This window comes from Mesocricetus auratus, unplaced genomic scaffold (assembly GCF_017639785.1).
Source record: "Mesocricetus auratus isolate SY011 unplaced genomic scaffold, BCM_Maur_2.0 Super-Scaffold_100007, whole genome shotgun sequence".
Classification (NCBI taxonomy): domain Eukaryota; kingdom Metazoa; phylum Chordata; class Mammalia; order Rodentia; family Cricetidae; genus Mesocricetus; species Mesocricetus auratus.
Window position 1 is genome coordinate 71530815 of NW_024429191.1, and position 22447 is coordinate 71553261.

The 22447-nt window shown below is 42.4% G+C and overlaps 1 protein-coding gene across 5 annotated transcripts in view; it reads left to right on the forward strand.

Annotated features, from left to right (window-relative positions):
- Positions 1-22447, forward strand: part of Ca10 (carbonic anhydrase 10) — a 497907-nt gene that overhangs the window by 378841 nt on the left and 96619 nt on the right. For all 5 annotated transcript variants that reach the window (XM_040749478.1, XM_040749477.1, XM_013117703.3 and 2 more), the window contains one exon: positions 14455-14640. In XM_040749478.1, the coding sequence (XP_040605412.1) occupies positions 14455-14640 (186 nt within the window). The remainder of the gene's footprint in view (positions 1-14454; positions 14641-22447) is intronic.

Genomic DNA, 22447 nt, shown 5'->3' on the forward strand with positions numbered 1-22447 from the left:
TCTAGCATCCATGTGTCTGTATGACTAGAGCCACCTCAGATCCCTAGACACACCCAATGTCCTCCAGGTTCCTGATGCTCTAGTTAGATTGCTTTCCTCAGAGCCAGACAATGCCACAAACATACAAAGGGGGCGGAGGAAAGGGGGAGACAGAGACAGATACATAGAGAGAAAGAGACAGAGACAAGGAGAGACAGAGCGTGCGGAAAAAGGGAGGGAGGGAAGGAGAGAGGGAGTGAGGAGAATTAGAAACAGAAAGGGTGAGACAGAGAGAGAGAGAGAGAGAGAGAGAGAGAGAGAGAGGAAGCAGAGGAGAGACAGAGAGGGGGAGAGGGAGAAAGGAAAGGAGGGAGAAATAGAAATGGAGAGAGAGAGAGAGAGAGAGAGGGGGGGAGGATGAGAAAGGGAGAGAGAGAGAGAGAGAGACCTGGCTTGCAAGCTCTCATTAGCATTAAATGCCAAGTTTCCGGAATCCAGGCGCCTTGGTTACAAGTAAATGGGACATTGCTGCATTAATGCAGTAATGGAAATATAATGAAGGAATTTATTGTCCCTGAAAGACAGTATCTGCCACACAAACCCCACGGGGCATCCCCAGACAGTAAGTGCAGCCCCACGCCTCTAATTCCACTGGCCCATAATTATCTCTGGAGGACCCTGACCCTCCTGTTCTCCCTATTAAGAGTATATTTCCTTACAAAGTGAAGCATGTTTTATCGACTTGCATCATTTTGATCAGTAGAAATTGACATATTGGGCTCATTAGCCAGGAAGTTGGATAGTTAATTTCTGAGGCGTCTCAGAACCTGTCCCAGACCAGTCATTGAGAGAACACAACAGCCCACGATGAGGCGGGAGAAAGTTACTCCGGTGATTGCGTTCTTTTCCTCTCATTACAGAAATAATGAACAGAAAACTTCCCTGCTACAATACTGCTTTCCAGTCCTATACACGCACTCCAGAATAATTGTGCTTTCTTGCAACTGAATACTATTTGATGGGCACACGATCCTACTGTGCTCCTCAGCACCGTTTTCCTCTTTAAATGCTTCAACTGTAGAGATGAAAAGACGGTCTGAGTCTTTTGCCTTCATCTTTAATATTTAAAACTGTTCACACAACCTTTTAAAAATCAAATATTGATGCTGTTACCTGTTGTTCTTCAAAGCAAAGCAATTATATTGCAGGCCCTTCGAATGTGCCTGCTTTCCTTAGAATGTGAATGAGGATATTAGGGAGATGTCTCTTGTCCCTGTCTGTGGCCTCCATCCTCTTCTGCCTCGGGTGGGAATCAGGGAAGAGCTTTAGACACTTAATAAGGAACGCAGTGAGGCAGCTTCTCGAAAGCACCTAGTGGACAGGCTGGCAAGGAATAGGAGACCCAAGGAGCATCCTCAAAGTAGATTCTGCAGAATGGCACTGTGCCCTAGGAGCGATACAAGCTCCAGGCTCTCAGCCAGTTTGCCCACAGGAGGCCAGCTTTCTTCCACCTCTACAACCTAGATTCTTGGGGAGCAGCCAGTCTTTACCTGGTATGATTCCACACTGCCCTCTAGTGACCATGTCTAGAAACTACATGCCTAACAGCCCATAACTGTTTTCGGCAGTCCCTCTCAGAGGACTTCCCATGTCAGTCACTGGGAATATTGAGAACGAGATGCACACCATGCTCACTAATTCTCCATGGTCCCTGTAGTGAGAAGCATGCATGACAGTAGTTATAAAGCATGCTGATGAGCTTTGACACATGAGCTAATTCAAAGTGCCATGGCAACACAGGACAGCCTCATAACCCAGCCTATGAGGTCCCAGGGAGGTGGATAAAATCGTCCTGAAGTTTGAGAATGGGCATCTACATAGAGGAAAGGAGGTGTCACTTGGAGCCTGCTGGTCAAGACCTGTTACACCACTACAAAAGTGTGCTGTTAGAAGACAATTGCAGGCATTGTGTCGAGATACCATTTTATTGAAATGAGAGTGTTGCTTTTAGGATGCATTTTCTTACATCTGTTTGGGATGCTTTCTACAAAGGATGGCATGCCGCTATTTCATTAGTAGTATTTTTTTCTTTGCAGGATGGGAAGTTAAAGCATGCTGCATTTTACTATAAACGGTGTCTGAGATGTGAGCAACTAAGATGCCAGCTATGCAAAGACAAGGAGTTAAGGACAGGAGAAGATGAGGGTACTCCAAGAGAAAGGCTGTGGAGACAGAGCGGGTGGGACAGGGCACAGAAATCTCAAAGAGGAGGAGTCTCTAAAGTTTCTAAATACTTATAAGAAATGGAACAAAAGAAGAGAGGGTCTGCCCCCTGCCGTGTGTGTTTGTGAGAGAGGTGGGGGAGAGAGACAGAGAGAGAGAGAGCGAGAGACAGACAGACACAGAGAGAGAGAGAGAGAGAGAGAGAGAGAGAGAGAGAGAGAGATCACCTGGAAGGAACTAGTAAATCCATGCTTGACCATAAGCATTTCAAATTCATTCATAAATTAGAAAGAAAATTAGAAAGAAAGGGGAAGGGGGCAATACATAATAGGAAGGCGTGGTGATGTCGCCTCACTGAGGAGGAAGTCAAGTGTTCTTCTAAAGGACAGAATGCAGAGATGTGGAGACAGGTTGTACAGTTTCTCTTTGGCCCTCTCAGTTCATGATTATTTGCTGCTTCTAAGAAACAGGAGTAAAGGGCCACCTTTGACTGGATCTAACTCCACTGGTGAACTTTCTCTCCCGGCACCCGCAGGATCAATTGTACAAATAATTTCGTGGCCACTCAATACTTTTGTCATGGGTGAAATTAAAGGACATCATTGGCTTTCCCCTGCTGGATACCCAGGTTGTGGGCTCAACAACAAGCAGGAAAAAAAGAAAGAAAAAAAAACCATTCCACAGCACACACTCTGCCTCCTTTCCTCCATGGGCATTTTATTCTACTAGACACGAATTGGCTGCCATAGTCACTACTTTGAAGCCACGATATGAAATATCAGTTGCGCAAAATGGAGCCATGTTTCTCTGAAGTATTGGTTATTGCAATGTGTGTCTGCTCACCCTGGAGGTGAAATTCTAGCTCCTCTTGTCAGCTACTTAATCACGTCATTGGGCTTTACTTGGCTGTTGACTTTTAGATTTTATTGCTATTAGCCAAAGGCTGGAGAAGAAGGAGAAGGAGGTGAGCAGGGGTGGAGTGAGGACTGGCAGCATGATGGGGAACTTTCTTCAGCATAAAAATGTAGCATCTGTGGACGATGAGTGTAGCAGGACAGAGCATGCCAGCAGGGAAGTACTTCTTATGAAAGGTGTCATTGTTAACGTGATTTATTTCACATTGCGGTAAAAAGAGACAGACACACATTCAAGTCCTCCATCCTTTTTGAGCTACTCTCCAAACTAGATGGTTTCTTTAACCTCTTAGATCCCAGCTTTCCTTACTAGTAACACGGAGGTGGGGATCCTACCTACCTGTCATGTATGGGGGTAGGTGGGAGAAGATGAGCAGTGTGAAATGCTAACAGTCTGTCATCTGGCAAATGTCCATTATCTGCTAACACAGATAACCTGTGCAGTCACACCAGGGCTGCTTTTGTCTCTGTATTCCAGCAACACTGAGCAGTCGCTGGTGCCATTCTCTGTGAACACCTTCCATTTCCTACTCATATGCTTTCCTCTTCTAGATACCTCTGGATGCCCAGATTGCACCCCTTGCAAGGCCCATTTCCAATGCTTTCTTCTCTGAGAAATGGCCATGGTTCCCCTGAACTGTCATCTCTCCTCCTTATAGCCAATTCAGCAGCCCAGCATGTGGTCAGCAAAGGCTGTCCTTCACTTGCATTCTCTGATTCAAATCCCTCTGTGACCTGTTTACCCTCACTGAACCTCAGTTTCTTCATCAAATGATGATAATGAAACTGTCTACTTCCTAGGGCAGAGGCAAGAAAAGAATCGCTAATACATGCACGCACAGCAGCAGGCATATAGAGCTCCAGAGAGAGACTTAGCATAGCATTGAAATATCAGTAGGACCATCTCTAGATGTGGCCTCTCATCAAAGCATGGGACTCACTTGGTCACTTGCTTCCAAAAGGACACTTACTATTCCTAGATATCAGGGTTGGGGAGTTGGATACTGCCCTTTCTGTGTATGCAAACATGAAGACTGGAGAACAATCCCCAAAACCCACATAAGCAATTCAAGCAAAAAGCTGATATAGTGGTTGACTAGTATGCGTGAGACCCAACACTCAATCTCAGTACCAACAAAATATGAAATAAAACTTACAATATAACACTTTTGTTAATTCTTTGAGAATTTCATCCAATTTATTTTGATCACATGCAACCCTTACTGCCCTCCAACTCCTTCAGGGTCCATCTCTTACTTCCCTAACCCCCAACATTGTGTCCTCTCTCTTTTTTAATAATTTGTAGTTCCATTTATGCTGCCCATATACTTCTGGGTTTGAGGCCATGGACTGAAGCATGGTCAATAGATCATGCCCAAACCCTTAAAGGAAACTAACTTTCCCTCCCCCAGAAGCCAGCAGCCATCCATAGCTCCTCAGCTAGGAATGGGGGCTTGTGAGCCCTTCTCTGAAGCTGGACTGATGACTGGGTGAAGTTGACTCTGCTCTCATGCAGGCACCACAGCAGGTGTGAATTCATGAGTGTTGTGGTCCTGTCATGTCCAGAAGACAAGCTTTGCTCTGCTCTTCCATGAGTTCTGAACATTACAGTATGTCTATCCCCTCTTCCAAGTTGGTCCTGAGCCTTAGGGGTAGGTATAACAAACATTTTTTAAGCCAACCAGGTGTGGCATCTATGTACAATCCCAGCAGAGGCAGAGGCAGGAATACTCAGGAACGAGCTGGCTAGGAGAGTAGCTGGAGTTGGTGAACTTAAGGTTCAGTTAGATACCGTGCTTTAATAAACAAAGTATAAGGAGATTAAAGAAAACACTCAGTGTCAACTTTGGGCCTCTATACACACCTGCACATGCCCCCTGACACACACATGCACCTACACATGTGAACATGAATACACACACACACACACACACACACACACACACACACACACATAAAGCTGCAGTAGTCAATAGCAACAGACATGAGTGTGATCACAGGTGCATCCGAATGGAGCACTACTGGGTTATGATGGTATTTCTTTATCTGCCTAAGACCCTGACCCTTTCTTGCAGAGTACAGGGGGTATTCATTTACTTGTAGAGGCTCTGAGTTATGCAAAGTATGTGAAAGCTGGACAGTGATGGGAAACATCAGCTCTACAGTCATTAACTGACAAGACTAATAGCTTGGTGAATGCAGAATGAATGCCTGACCTTCAAGATGGGAACAGAGCCTGTGTGATCCTGCAGGGAGGAGGAAGCAGATGCGCGAAGGCTTCTGGGAATTCCTTTATGATCTCCCAGTAAATACACCTGTGAACAAAAGGTTTCCCACTTTTATGTGGCTGATCTTTTCAGCTAATGAAATGATTCTCACATGCAACCAGCTTCTTAGCAGAAATATTAGGTGGTTCATAATTTTGTATAAGTATTGTTAAGTTCTATGCGTGTGTGCCCCATAAAAATTGCCATGTGAATCACACTCAAAATACTAAAAATCTTGGTAGATTAAAAACTGACATTTGGGTAGGAAACAGACATACTCTTAATTTATTTCTAGACTATTTAATTCTCCTTGGAGTTTGGTAGCCTTGGCAACTGCCCAACTGGACCACTCTATAGAGAGAAGATTTGAAAGGAAGATGAGCCAAACTACCCTCTTCTAGATGGTAGTCACTAACCTCCTATAGAAATAGAGTATATTCATCTGTCAGTAGCCAAGGGAGATTCATTTGAAGACTATTCTCAGCTACAAAACTTGGGAACACTCAAATATCTAATATCAAAGGGCTCTTCATTTGCAGATAACCTATGCACATCCCCTTATATTTTAATGCATCTGTATTACTTGAAACATTCAGTACAATGAAGTGCTATGTCAGTGGTTGCAATATTGATGAAAAATTGACTTGAAAAATGCCTGTGCTTGTTTAGTATTAATGCAATCTTTTTTTCCAAATATTGTCAGTCTGTTGTTGATTGGTACCTCAGATTCAGAAGCCTCAGTTGGGGTGGGCCAGCTGTGTGTAACATGTGGTGAGTTCCAAATTGGGATGTGCTCTGAAGTGTAAAAGATACATTGAGCTTCTAAGAGTTAGGGCAGGACAGGGGGAGTGCAAAATATCTCATTAGCAAATTTGTATTGATTATATGTTGAAATAATACTTTGGACATGTTAGGTTAGGTGAAATATATTCTTGATGTCAGTTCCATTGTTTTGTTGTTTTGTTAATGCTGGCACTAGAAAACTTAAAGTTGCAGCTTGTAGCTAGCTACCTTCTGTTTCTACTGGTAGCTTCTCTGTCGGACAGGTCTTTGTGCTCTAGACCATTATGAGCTATCCAAGGTCCCCCCTTTTTTTACTTTTAAAATGATAATATAAAAAGATACTAAGTAGGATGTGTGTCATGCATCCCTGGACCTCCTGTTCACAGGCTCCTTTGAGTCTTTCTTTACAGGCCCATCTCCCAGTGCCCTAAAAGATAAGGCACAGTGCTCCCTAGTCACCCTCTGCTAAGTCCCCAACATTCTGTGTGGTGCCTGCCTGTGTACATTTTCTGCCAATTATATGCACTTGAGTACAGAATGTTGCCCAGCAGCACCCAGTAAGCAAGAGTCTAGGACATGGTGTGTGCCAGTCAGGCTTCTCATCACAAACAAATCCCCGAGAGAAACAGTTTAATTTAGGACAGATTGCATTTGGCTCATGGTTTCAAAGGTTTCAGTCAAGGTCAACTGATGCTATTGTTTCTGAGTGTATGGTAAGACAGGACAGCATGGTGTAAGGGTGTGTAAGACAGTGCTGCTCACCTCATGGTAGCCTGTTTGAGGAGGTTGGAGAAGAGAGAAAGAGTGATTACAAGGCAAATCTTTCCCAGGAATCCATTTCCTCCAAGTAGGCATCACCCCCCATGATACTATCATTTTATTAATGTGTCAAGGAATGAGTCCATTGGTTAGGTCTGGGGCTTGGGATCCAATCACTTCTTGGTCATTAAGACTAGCAAATAGGGCCCATGCCTCCACACATGAGTCTACTGGAGAGACACTTCATATCTAAACCACAATACCATGGAAAATTAATGTAAAATAATTAACTTGCACACAATGAAAAGATGAATAAACATAGGGATTTGCCATATACCCCAAACATTGGCTGTTTCTAGCTTCTTTGAAAGACACTGACATCAAGGATTCTAACATCTGACCAGTGGGACCAGTGATAACCATACGGGGGAATGCTAAGAAGGCAATCTGCATGCTGCCCCTGTGCCAGTGCCACTGTATTCCATGGGCTCCATTTCAGAGGTACTCTCCTCTTAGGAGATGAAATAACTGGAGATTGGGAGTGATTTTCCTGAAGCCATGTGAATCATGGACTGAATTAAATGGCATTACACTAGAAATTCTACAGCAAGTCTCAATGTGTTAATTAAAGTGACCGAACCTTGGATTTTCACAGTTTAGAGAAAGCTATTTGTCCCAGAATGAATCAATGTATAGTCCTCTCCATACGTCTAGAATGAACTTTGGCAGCATATCTATATAGTTATTAAGGCATCCCCTTAAGGCATAGAAAAAGGATGAAAGAAATCACTCTATACTGTTATTTCCCTACCCCCAGCATTGAATATCTGTTTAATTCTGCTCAGAATTTCTCAAAAAAGGAGTCACTAAAGAAGCTAGAAGCTACTCTTGTCCCACCTCATACCTACTGAATCAAATGAAGAATACAGTTGGCTTACATAGCCAGAAGAAGCTCAAAACAAAATCTGTTCACTTTTTAATTAATGAATAGAAACCTAGTGTGGGTTTTGATAAAACAAGAATTAAAATATAAGTCATTAAATATATAACAGATATATAATATGTCATAAAGCATATATTAAATAGATGTGATTTGTTTGTTAAAATATACTTTTTAAAAATACAAACAAATACTACAAATGTGTGTGTTCAACTTAAACCCAATTTGAACTAATGGGACAGGGAAATTAGAAGCAATCTGTTTTCCACCAAATGGTGCCATCTTGGTTCCAGTTGCTCTCTTCATCCACAGAGGACTCCAGCCAGTCACTAGGGACTCAAAAAAATTAAATTCAGACAACCAGCTGTGAGTGACTTGGCAAGAACCCTGCGGGCTCTCGATGTGATAATTGGAAAGCAGTACCCGGGACTCCCATTTGGGAACTCATATACCAGAACTATAATGGAAAAACTCATTCCAAATACCTCAGAGTATCTAGAATACTCATGCTCAGAGTTTGGGCAGGACTGGGTACCAATAACTTTTTGTGCAAGACAATATTAAGTCTAATTCTTGCCACCAACTCATGGGCACCTCAAGTACCATGGGGGACAGAAAGACTGCTCTTCACTTAGCCAATAAGTTGGTAGACCATGCAATGTCTTATATACATGTTCGTCATCCATCCTGTCATTAGCCTCATATCCCCGGAGTTTGTGAAGAGATGATCCATTATTTGAAGAGTCAACATTAATATAAACTAAATCTTGTTTTTATGACAATAGAATTGATATAATAGTAGACAGCATATATGATTGTTTCACCTGTTTATCCAGGGTTGATTTTAAAAACCCTAGTCTATACACAGACCAGAAACAGGCTAACTGAGACAAAAAGGAGAAAAATTAAATTGAGCAATGCTAAGGAAGGGTTAAGAGTGATGGGTGAGATCATGCCCACTCCCAAAGCTCCACAGCCTTTACCTTCTCCATATCCAATCCCTACCATTCCTAACCATTATAGTAAAACTTAAATAACATAAAACATTTGGACAGAAACTGTGCAACGACCACTATCCAGATACAGTGGCATCTGGAAGTATCAGGGTAACTCCTTTCTATTTTTGTGTGGATTATGGTTTTTACACGTAATACTCCAGTGTCATGTACATGTACTTAGTACTCCAGAGCTATGTACATGTGCCTAGAATCCCAGTACTATGTACACACACTTATCGCTCCTGTACTATTACATACACTTAGCACTCCAGAGCTATGTACATGTACCTAGTATCCCATTACAATGTACATACACTTAGCTCCAGTACTATGTGCATGCACTCAGCACTCCAATACTTTAAATTCAGTCAGTATGCATCAGAAGAGATAATTTACCTGATGTCCTTAAACTAGCAAACAGAAATAATTTACCTGAACAGAAATGCTATAATGACCACACAGGCTAACATGCCAACATGGACAGGGGAAAGTCCACAGTGGCCTATTCCTCAGAAGATGAGCTACAAGTTGTCAAGGGCTGCTAGGAGAGGGAGCGTGCCTGAGGGGTATATCTGGGTCATATAACAGTTCTGCTTCTAATACTCTCAGTAAACTCCAGAATGATTTCCACAGTGGCGGCATTAGTTCATGCTTAAAGGGTGTGAGCCTGGGTTTAGACCATGAAACGAGGTAGGAGATTATAAGAAGGGAAAAGAAGTATCCAGGAAGGTGTGGGGTCTGGGAGCAAGAGATCACGGTAACATTCAAGTATAAAGAAGGTTGTGGGGGATGGCCAGAGAGAAGGAAAGGGGGAAGAGAGACAACAAAATAAGTAAATGTTGTTTGAAAACTGCTGTAATGAGACCTAATTCTTTGTACACTGATTTTGAAAAAATGGATTTAAAGAAGACTCGGGAGAGATGGGCCGGTCAGATCAATGAACAAAGTCATTGGGGGCAACATCTAGCTTGGGATCTATCTCAGCTTTCTGGCTTATTGGGTTATTGGGTTTGATTATTCCTGAAGTCATTTTAACTCGAGACTCCATTTGGCCCTCCTTTTACCCACCTGTGTATTCACTCGGCTGCAGCGTTGTCATGGCTGGAGTTCAGCTGATTCTTGCACACTGTTCTTCCTTGAACAGTGCCCCGCATGTGCCATGTGAACAAGCAGCCCCCCCAGCTTTTTGCATTCAGCCTTCACAAATCAGCCCCTTGGTGTACCAGGACTCTGCAGGAAACCAGGCTAAGCAGTGTTCTTAAACCTCTTACGCTCACTAATTACATTGCAGAGAACTATTACACACTTCAGCAGACCAGTCAAAGATGCGTAATGGGAAAGCTGAGTTGCAAAGAAAAGACACCTAATTTATGACAGGCTGTCGGCCACTCCTCACTAACCGTTCTTGGCACCAAGTGGCCTTCCTAATTATGGGATCAGACGTTCAGTTGGTAAGCCTACACTGTATACATATTACCCATCTCTTAGCTCTCAGAAAGTGGGAACTAAAATCCTACTTCCCCAGATCTAGAAATCCCCCAAAGGTGTCCATCCCAGGCTTGGGCAAAGCAAATGCATTCTGACATCTCTGCATTAATGTTACATTTGATTTGAGTTGACCCCCAAGCCCAGACGCAACATATAAACCACATAGTTTTACCAACTCTTCCTACTGACCTATTACTCACTTTCAGAGCTGTAGAACTTGGAATCCCAATATCCTAGAGGATAATTCTGGCTCTTGGGGTTTCTCGTGGGAAAACTTTTTTGTTTTGTTTTGTTTTTAAATTTAAATTAGAAACAAGATTGCTTCACATGTCAATCCCAGGTCCCTCTCCCTCCCCTTCTCCCACGCCCTCCCACCAACCCCCACACCCCCTCCCCCAATCCCTACTCCTTTCCCCAGGGAGAATAAAACCCTCCATGGTGGGTATCCATAGTCTGTCATTTCATCCAGGGCAGGGCCTAGGCCCTCCCCCCAAGAGTCCAGGCTGAGTGAGCATAAATACTGATAAGTACTGATCTATTACCCAAGGCCCCATAGATTGCCTAGACCTCCTCACTGACACCCACATTCAGGGGGTCTGCCCATGCTGGCCTTTCAGTCATCAGTCTGGGGTTCAAGAGCCCCCCCCTTGTTCAGGTCAGCTGTTTGTTTTGTTTTTCCAGACAGCCACGTAGCCCTAGCTGTCCTGGAACTCACTCAACAGACCAGGGTGGCCTAGAACTTAGAGGTCCACTTGCTCCTGCCTCCCAAGTGCTGGGATTAAAGATTTGTGCCACCTGACTCCCATGGAGAAACTTTAAGTGTAGTATTTAAGGCTCTTCATCTAAGAATAATTGATAGGTTAGCATTCCTCACATGGTCAGTTTAAGCAAGCTATTATATTATTTATTGGCATACCTTCTCAACAGGCTTATATGTCCTGCTTCCTTTAATACATATATCTCTATCTAGTTTTAAGTCAGTATAAATGTCTGTAGCTAGGGAAACAAGCTCTTCTGTCTTCATCCTAAGGTGGACAGCAGCCTAGCATCCAATCTTAGTCCTCCATGTTCCTGTAAAACAATCTCATTACCCACCACACCCACACCCATAGAACTGCCTAAGGCCTTATCTACAGTGTTCAAAAGAAATGACACCCCACACCCAAAGTTCATCTGAAATGGGCAGAAACTGTTGCTTTTGCTCACATCAAGATAACTGGTCCTTGGTTTGCCTCCTGCCCACTGTGCAATGATTCTGGACAAGTCGCTGAATCCTTGTCAACCTCCCTAAATTCCTTCCTTTGCAAAATGGGCAACACACACACACACACACACACACACACACACACACACACACACACACACACACACCATGCACCTCTTGCCTCCAGTTGCAATGAATTCAGACAAAGGCTAGGGAGCTGTGGGACAGTCAGGGGCAGCCTGGATATCCCCTGCAGCTTCAGCTTCTCCACTCACCTGTTTCCCGGTCTGCACAAGCAAACTTTTCCCAACATTCTGTGTACCAAAGTCATTCATTGGAAACACAGTAATTAGCATTACAGATAAAATGACACTGGTGCAGTGTTAATTACTACCGTGCAGATGTACTGTTAGATTCAGATATCATACATAACATTGTCAAGCCTTTAGTTTTAAATTAAAGTGCAACAAACCATACCCTGGCTACACATCTTTTTATGATTAATACAAATTAATGTTATTTCATTGTCTAGGGAAAGGGTATAGATAAGGAGATGTTGCATCTAATTGTAACAACATAATGGTGCGTGCTGTATATTCCCCCAGCTGCCTGTACACTGGGAGCTTGCATAAAGAAGGATGAGTTTTGTGAAGACAAAGACCATGCATGCTCCTCATAGTGTCCCAAGTTCCTAGCACAATCAGTGATAGGTAACCACTTCTGAACCTGGATGAATGAATTGCTGATGAATGAAGGAGTGAAAATGAATGAAGGAATTAATGAAAATACAACCATGTGTATAGAAGGGAACCTGGGGGAAATAGACAACCAAAAGGCAAAATGATTTATCTTTAGGTTCTCCTAGTTTTGTTTTGTTGTTTTAGCCTTCAAAATGTATTGTCTGTTGCCCATATGTATCACAGTAAAGTCCAAAGCAAGAGGCAAGTAGATTATCTGAAAGCAGCAAATGAGTGATGTTTCACAAGTACCATTATAAGCCACCAGGTTCTGGAAAGAGAAGGAAATGGGTGGAAGGGAGATGAAGAAGGAGGATCCTTTGACACCAGTGAGACATGCATGCACTAGCCAAAAGAGAAAAAGGAAGAGAATGAATATGTTGGACCAATGCAAACGTTATTGATTTGTTTGTTTGTTTTGGAGTTTTTCGAGACAGGGTTTCTTTGTAGTTTTGGAGCCTGTCCTGGCACTCACTGTGTAGACCAGGCTGGCCAAAGACCCCAATTCTTACGTTTGCTTTGTGTCAGTGTGTTTCTGAAACACTGGGGGGAAACTGTTACATACAAAGTCCTGAACTAGAGCTTGAAAGAGGCATATTCTCCTTTTGTCATAGGAATTAGCCGTACACCACATGCTTGAGATTGGAGAAATGGACTAGAACCTTTCCTGAAGATTACTTGGTTACTGGGAACAGTTAACTTAAAAAATGTTTTAAAAATTGCCAATAAGATGTAAAGTCTCTGATAAATGCAGTTCAGGTGCCCTGGAGGAACTTACAAAGGAATATGGAGTTTTGGTGATTCTCATCTATTTGTCCACTCCCTCACTCCCACTCTGGCTTTCTCTCACTCCCTCTTCCCTTTGGCTGCCTGCCCCCACATGGACCCTGCCTTTCAGTAACAACTGTTAATGAAGTAATGGCGAATGCCACTGACTGACATAGTGAGCAATATAAGAACCAAACCAATCTCTCACAATACCAGGATCAGAAAGGTAGAAGGGCAGGACCCTGGGCAAATATTCAAAGACCAGATCTAATGACTTCATCGGAAATTTCATTAAACCAGGCATATTGGTGCATAGTTATAGTCCCAGAACTTAAGGTCTAAGGATTGGGAGTTTGAGACCAGCTTGTGCTACATAAAAAGACACTCTCTGGTTGAGGAGACAGATAGACAGCCAGATATTAGGTGATAGATGATAGATAGGTTGATGATTGATTGACTGGCAGATACACAGATAGATGGAAGTTACAGGAAGTCTCTAAGGAATTGCTGAGAGAAAAATGTGTACCTAAAAGGTCAGAGTAAATAGGATGAAAATCCTGAGAATTCAGCATCCAAAAACCCAGAAGCAACCCATCAAGTTTCCTTCAAAGTCTCCCCAAAGCTTCCCAAGCTAAGCCAGAGAAGGAAGGGAGACTCCCAGATGGGAATGACACAAGGTCATTTGTAGAGCCCAGAAAATTGATCCAAAGAAAAAGGCAAGTAGAGGGAGGAACTGAAGCAAGATGGAACTGGGAATGAGAAATGAGGTGTGGATGTGAGAAATGGGACCCCATGTGACTTTCTTCAGACATCCCTGAAGCTACGATCTCTGAGTGAGGACCTGATCTCTTTCTGTGCGATGTCTGCTACCGGGATGGGAGAGGGATCTAACCAAGACAGCTTGCCTGGGTGCTTGAGACTTCAAAGTGTATCAGTCTCCCACCGAGGCTTGCTCCTGGTCTCCCATAGCGGCTTTCTTATCTCTCATTTGGATCCCTTAAACTCTCTGCTCATTTCTTTCTCTGGTTTCTTACAAATTAAATTTAAACTTCTGTACCATCTCTACCTTCCAGACAACTATGATGAGAGGAACAAACTAGTTTTTGTAAGGTTCAATGTACAAAATAGCCATCACAGTTGGTGAAAAACCTGTTAAGTTCCTCCCTTCAAGTTCCTGACTTATGCCTCCCCGGAAGTACTTTAGAAGCTGGGTATGGAAAGAAAACCCTCTGAAGAGGCTATCATGCCCTTCCACACAAGTAGGTTTTTCCTGATGTGCTACCGTCAGAAGATATATATATATATATATGGCATGGCACTACCTTGCACCTCTCTGGGCTTGGGGGGAAATGGAAGGAAAAACCCTGTCTGACCTGTTACCCATTGCCTTGTAGGTCAGTGGGACCATGTACAACACTGGAAGGCATGTGTCCCTCCGCCTGGACAAGGAGCACTTGGTCAACATTTCAGGAGGGCCCATGACATACAGCCACCGCCTGGAGGAGATCCGGCTACACTTTGGGAGTGAGGACAGCCAAGGGTCGGAACACCTCCTCAATGGACAGGCCTTCTCTGGGGAGGTATGTGATTCCCCCAAAGCACTAAAGTTTAGTGCCAACATGTAAGATTCGGTGCGGTGGTTCTCAACCTTCCTAGTGCTGCGTCCCTTTAATACAGCTCCTCATGTTGTGGTGACCCCCAACCACAACATTATTTTTGTCGCTGCTTCATAAGTGTAATTTTACTACTGTTATGGATCATAATGTAGATATCTGATGTGAGGCCCCTATGTGGGGTCGTGACGCACAGGTTGGAAACAGCTAGAGAATTGTTTAACTTCAAGCCCTCACCTTTTCTGTGCCTCTCGACTTTCACCCCGGGGCCATGGGCCTCTTGTGCATCCTGTATAACAGCACAACTTCCCTTCTGGTGAAGTGGGTCTTACCTGCCTACACACGCAATGCAATGCACTGTGAAATCAATGTCAAGGATCTGAAGTTTGCCTGAAATTTTGCAGCATGGAAATTCCATTGTGTCACACCGTTGATGGTGAGTGTCGCCATGTGCCACCATCAGTCCAGACAAAAATAAATCCAAATAATGCAATGAACCACAGTTTCAGATGAGATAAGAGATCAGACTTAGCCAGATTTCATCTGTGATGTGACACTTGACCTATTTTACTCCTTACACTTAGGAACAACTATGACTTAAGGATCAGGGGTCCTCATATAATAAGTAACCAGTAAGTAGGTTCCTAGTAAGACACACAATAACTAATGTCAAAAAAAACTTTTAAATTACAAGAGTATACATTTTATATGGTCTTTTTATTTTGTTACTTAAGGTCATGATTAAAACCTGGCATTGTTTTTCTTTAATGTGTGTTAAAGCTATATACCATTAAATAGACCATAAGTTGAAAAAAATTCATAAGCCAGGTTATGATGTGCATTCAAAATACATAGACTGAGGTCATCTTGGGGACCCTACTAGTTACTTGGGACACATGAATTTAAAAATGAAAAAGAAGAAAAGAGTTCTTTCCCCAAAGAAGTTCAAAGGGGACTATATTCAAATCATTGAAGCATAATGTCATGCTGAAATGGAGACATACAAAGGCCCTGGCAGCCTCAAAGAAAGACACGACACATTTTACTTGAAGGGGTCCGAGAAGCTTCACAGGGGAGGTGCCCTTTGAACTGGGCTTGGAGAGAAGGAATGGAGAATAATTTTAAAATATCAGCTTTGGAGTCAAAGGGCCTTAATTTGTAGCCCCTGCTTTGATACACACCATGTTATCTTGGGATGTCACGTGATCCTTCTAAGGTGCAATTTAGACACCTCTCAAAGATATTTTAAAAATTTTAGTGGGATCCCAGATGTAAGGAGTGCTCAATTGATAGACTTTAAAGAAAAGATAAAGCATGAAATGAGGGATAGGATGAGAAAGGGCCTCCAGGCATGTCAGGGCACTGTGTGTTTGAGACACTGCATGTAGATCTCACGCAGTACTTTGTCTGTCATCTATTAGTAATGGCTGCATAGACAATGGACTTCAGCAGCAGTGTGGGATTCTCTCCAAATCTGCAGGGGGAGCAGGGGGGGGCATATTCTAGGATTGATGAAGGATGTCTGCTAAAAGTAACCAAGTAACAGAAAACTTCTCTCCAGAACTACAGGTACTGAACTAGAGGATGGCAGGAAATATAACCAACGCAGGGCAAAACATCACAGTTCAGAGGCACAGGGGTAGGTCAGTCTCAAGTAGGAAATGTTTAAAGAGAGATTAAACTCTTCTTTGCGATAATGCGTGTTATTTTAAACTTTGCTGTTACTTTATCTGTTGGCTTACTTGCTCATTGGTCATTGTTTTTATTTTTCTCCCTCTGTACTGTCATATTTTAGTGTTTACCAGAACAGTGCTTCATAGTAGAAGTGCTGTTTAAGTGGGTGGTTTAAAAATATAGATGGTTACTAGGTTAAAATCTTCACACCATTCCTTCTGTTACTTCAATGTTAAAGTACAGTGATACAAACAACTTATAATTTTGAGTGTGTCTTAGTGGATGCATAATAATTTAACCTCTTAGCATATTAATTTTCCTAGATCTATTACAAACCACAGGAACTAGATGCTTCAGAGAATCTACATTTAAAAGTTCCCAGATAGACAGACATGGTGATGGATGTCTGTGATGCCAAGGGAGGCAGAAACAGAATGACCTCAAGTTTGAAGTTAGCCTGAGCTAACCTGGTTATGGCCCAGTGTTAATGAGGACATCTAAACCGTGCAGCACATAAGATATAACAAGGGTGGAAGGCACTGTCCAAACTGATGCTGCACTCCTTCCCCAGACCAGATGAACTTGCATCTCTCTGGCAGTGTGCTCTGAATCTGTATATTTGTAAAAGTTCCCAGGACATACTGGTTAGCAACCATGGTGCCAGTTACAGGAAATGTTGTGCCCAAGAAGTTCCACTTTTCCAAACATAGAAAACATAACAACAACTCCTTCCTGTGAAGAAGGGGAAAAGATGAATTTAATAGTAACTGCAGCTTGGAAATAGCAAGCTGGCATACTATGTACTGAGATTTGGGATTACAGTTTCTCAAGCAATGTGAACACACTGGGTCTCTCAGCCTCTCTCTGTCTGTCTCTCTGTCTGTCTGTCTCTCCTTATATCTCTCTGTCTCTCTCTGTGTCTCTGTATCTCTCTGTGTCTCTGTCTCTGTCTCTGTCTCTTTCTCTCTCTCTCTCTCTCTCTCTCTCTCTCTCTCTCTCTCTCTCTCTCTCTCTCCTTTCTCTCCCCTGCAGCGCAGCCTCAGCATAAGTACAGTTATATCTCACCCTGGACAGATTACACTATGTCATCACATTTCCCCCAAGTCCCTCAGTTTGCATGCTCTATAAGCTGGTATGGTTTCAATGCTAGAAACAAGCATTTTAGAGGCTCTAAAATAGTATCATATAAGGATCACTATGCAGACAGTTGACTTTTGAGTTATTTAACCTGCCCTAGTGAACAAGAAGAGTTGAGCACTTATGCCACATGAACGGCCAATAGTGGGAGCTGCAAGCAGAAGACATTCAGCTTAATACATGTTCTAACAGTGGGAGCTATCTATCAATGAAATGAGTTTGCTTCTGAAAATAGTGAATTCCCATTGTTTGATTTATTAAGCCCTAAACACACATTAACCAATGGGGGAACTATTAGCTTTAATGTACCTTCTAATTACTAAACTCTGCACAGTCCATAACTTGCTTCCAGAAACTTCTTCCAGTTAAATTCTAGTTAGCCTCAGGAAAGGCAAGTGTTTGTTACCCTGTAGATTAACTTTTTCTATTTCTGTTGTACTGCCTTCGGTCTCTATTTCTGGCTGTCCTTTGAGAGAACCCAAGTAGACACTTCTTGCAACAGAGTATGTGTTTATTTTGTTGACAGTGAGTAATTGCTTTACCATCTGCCACATCTATCATTGCTGAGCATGATGAGTCAATTAATACAAGGCGTTTTCCTCAGCATACTGCAGTGGTCGCTATCTGAAGAGCTGTATATTAACTGTAGCCTTGTCTAGTGATGTTATTATAATTGATGGTAATCATTTGCTTTGTTTTATAAAACTGTGTGGCTGTAAGATGCCATTAGCAACTGTGTTTTTTGTAAAAAATTATTAATGTCATACATGAAGAATTCCTGGATGCCTTATTGGGAGTTGTGATGAATGAGCATATTCAGGGATTCAAATGTCTTACTTTTCTTAAAGGTGAAGATTAACTGTTTTTAATAATCAAGCTCCTTATCTTGCTAATCATTTTAAGTGCTTAGATTAATATCTAGTATAAAGTAGGTTATTTGTAAGATGAAATAAAAGATAATATTGGGAAAGAATCCTGTTTGTGGGTTAAGTTCCAATAAGGAAACTAGACAAGAAAAAATCTTACTTGGGAGAAATTGGACAATCTTATCTTCAAAACCTCCTTTGAGTTCTTCATTCCTGAGGGATAAAGTAGCTCCCTAAAAGCTGTACTAGCCACTTCACAGGGCATCTATGACCCAATCTCTGATTCATTTTTTTTCCTCTTTCTATGGCTATTGTACTCTTGCTGTATGCTGGGCTCTAAGCACACAGCATCCAATTTCTTTTCAGAAAAGTCACAAGTCTAATGAGGAATACACACACACACACACACATGCATACATATGTGTGTGCATATTGTACATGGTTGTACACACTGACAACATGGACATATTTGGGGTTTATTCCAAGACAAAATGATGAAATAGCTATCTTGGATCATAATAAGAAAGAATGATGAGAAGCCTTTCAAATCACCATGCTTGCTGTTCCCTCTGAAGGTGAAACAGCAGCATTGACCTTCCTGGATCTTAGCCTCTAGAGTCTCCAGTTCTGCTCAAAAGACAGGGAGGGGAAGTCCATAGGTGTTGCTATGGTGATGTACATCATATTTTTAATTGAAAAGAGAGACTAAAAGTCGCATGCGAAATATAGGATGGTTTCTTTTTTTGGCATCTCTGAATCAGAAAAGAGAATATTTCAGAATCAGTAACAGAAGCAGACAATGCAGCCTCGTTCTCTTCAAGGAAGCAATTATCTGCATCCTTGAAAGACCACTTCACTTAAACAACACGAATCGGTAGGAATAAGAAACTAACACCAAGTTGTCCTGACCCGTGCTAGAGTATGGTAAGTGCTGGGGCACAACTGAGAACCAGGGCCCCAGTAGGCACAGACCACTGTAGGATTGGGGGAAGAAAAAGCAATCTGTTTAGCACATGGCTGCTTCACTGGAACCTCATGATAGAGATTCTTTATTGGCCCAACTAGAGATTAAGGTGGAAAGAGAACTGGGGTACTTAAATATAACAATAATATGGATAACAAACATGGAAGTGTTACTATGTGTCATGTGCCACAAGAAAGCTCTTCTCTCTGCTATGAATATCAGATTTATCTCCTCAACCATGATCTACCTCAGTCTCCCTCTTGTAGCTTCTCAGGATCCCTTCCCTCCTCCCATCCTGTAAGGCTCTGCCCCTTCTTCACTTCCAGGTAAAGTTGTATATCATTGCACTGGAGGCCTGGCAAAGCATCGCCTTGTGAGTGAAGTCAAGTCTGGGAGCCAAGAATGGTTTACAGTTTTAAAAATCTGTTTGCAAAAACAAAAATAATAATGGACAAAAATTAACAGAAGTAGTAAACAGCAGAGATTATGTGTGGCCTGAAAACAATCAAAATATTCATTACCCCTTTTGCATTGAAAATGTGCTCACTCCAACCAGTCTATGATGCTTCCCGTCACTGTGGGCGTTACGCCTGTTTATCCTTGCTTCCGTTGAAACGGACATTCTTTGCTGTTGGGAATTTTTGTTTGGTCAGTGCTGTGTTCCCAGCACTTTGAACATTGAGCACATGAGGGCAATCAACATGTGTTTACTGCAGAAAGGAATGGGTTATCTAAGTAAACCCCTTAAGCAAAGAGCTATTCGACCTTGGACATCGTGTACCTAATGCAGTGCCCAACATAAAGTAAGTGCTTAAATAATGTTTTGAAATGAATCATTCAATAACTGAATGAACAACTCAATCAACTGTTGCTGTCCCAGAAACAAAAACATTGTAGTTTTTCCTTTGAGTCCTGAATTGTGTTACATTTGTTGACCATGCAGAAAATATGTAATGGCATTTAAATTGAAGCTACAGGAACTAAGGAGATGGTTCAGTAGTTAAGAACACTGACTGCTCTATCAGAGGACCCAGGTTTGATTCTCAACACCCACATGGTGGTTGATAACCATCTGCAACTCCAGTTCCAGGGGACATGAAATCCTCTTCTGGCCTCCATGGGCATCTGGCATGCATATGGTGCAACACATCCATGCAGTTTGAACATGTACATACATAAAATTAAGATAATAAATAAAAATAAATTGAAAAGGAATATTTAGATAGAAGCTGCCTAAAACTTCAAATTCCCATAGAAACTGGATAGAGAGGGAGAGAGGAGAGGGGGGGAGGGAGAGAGGGGGGGAGAGAGGGAGGGAGAGAGAGAGAGAGAGAGAGAGAGAGAGAGAGAGAGAGAGAGAGAGAGAGAGAGAGAGAATTGTCAGAGAAGGGAAATAAGTTCCGTGAAAAAATTTTAAATGTGTTTATAAAGTACCAATATATTTCTACTCTTTATATGGTGGAAGTCATAGAAGGATTGGACAATTAAAAATCACCCTGAAGGAATTTCAGATCCATTAAAGGAACAAGGCACAGACTTGACTCACAAGTGGCTGTAGAATTTCTTTGCCAATACCCGGCCACTGTCAGCCTGCTGTGTAAGTAACTTCCATTCATCTCATCCCAGGAACATATAGTGACTATCTATCATGTGCTACAGTGAATAAGACAGCTACAGATTCCTGTCTGTGAGGTCTTTCCAGTCCAAAGGGGAGAGACAGATAATAAATAACAAGAATAACAGGTGAGTACATCTTTAGCGTCAGAACATTGCAAAGACTATGAGGACTTAAACAGCAGAGAAAGGAGATCAAGAGAGAAGCATGGAAGCAGGAGCCACAAGTCTAAATAGGGTGGCTAGTATGGGTCTCACTGAGAAAGCAGTATTCGTGAGGCTGACAAGAAGACTGTCCAGGGGCCTTCCAGGTGAGCACGGTGCCTCACATAGTACCTTGCACAGTAGCTCTAAAGTGAGAGAAAGCTGTGAGCGTTTACGCTATAGTAGAAGCAGTGTGAGCATGTATGTGAGACCTGGAGCCGATAGAGAACACATGGCCCCTCCTGTCATTGACATTGTGTGGGCTTTAACTTTTACCCCACCTCTATTGAAGCACACTAACAAAACACCTGTCTTCTAATCAGCACACGCCAGTTTGGCAAGTTTGCTCTTAATATGAACTCCTTACTTAATGAAAGTCAAAATCATACATGCAAGAATGTCAGGGTGGGGTTTAACCCAGGACTTCTGATTCACAACACTGGTTTCTCTGTAAACCCCGCACTAATGGCTATTTACCTACCTTCCGGTCTAGCATGATAGGGAAATTCAAAGACTGAAAAAGCCAGGAGGGCTGTCTTTAAGGGGCCTCTGATCTAGCAGAAGACCCTGTCTTCCAACCAGACTGTTAACTCCTGGCAGTCCCAGAGTGGGCTGTACTCCTTAAAAATATCTCCCCATGTACATAATGAGCTGTGGGTAAATACTGCTGAGCAAAGAAATTGAATGAGTAAATGAAGATAATATAGACTAGAGCTTTCAAAGTGCCTAAATTATACCCAGAATGTCATAATCAAAATTCTATAGTCATAATGTCAACCCTAATGAAGTTAATGTCAATATTAACACAGATTTTTGAATTTATATGTTAAATTATTCACAAATTCAAGGTAAGTGAATTCTTCAGGGCACCTGGGAAGAGCAGTGGAATAGCTGAGAGCTAGTGTGTTAGAATAATTCATTTCGTTTCTTCATCTCAGCCCTGGAATCACAGATCAAGATAGGAAGGTCTTTGCCAGGGCTAGAAGCCCAATTTAGAGTTCTGGGAAGCAGCCCTATCCAGATTGAGCAAAGTGGCCTTTGAGAAGCTTAGCACATAGGGATCCAGCTCCCAGATGCTGACCATGCACAGTATAAACACAACTGCAAGAGGGTGGTGACCCAAGGGATTTTTCTTGGGACATTTTTATAATTATGTCTGGTAGAGGAGATCTCAGTCCATTGAGCAACTTCTTGGATTGCCAATTATAGATGCTCATGGTAGAGCAGTCTAAAACAGAACACTGTGTTTGAAGAAGTCTGTTGAATCATTCTTCCACCCGCTCCATCCTAACCTGCATGTAGCTCTGGTCTGACC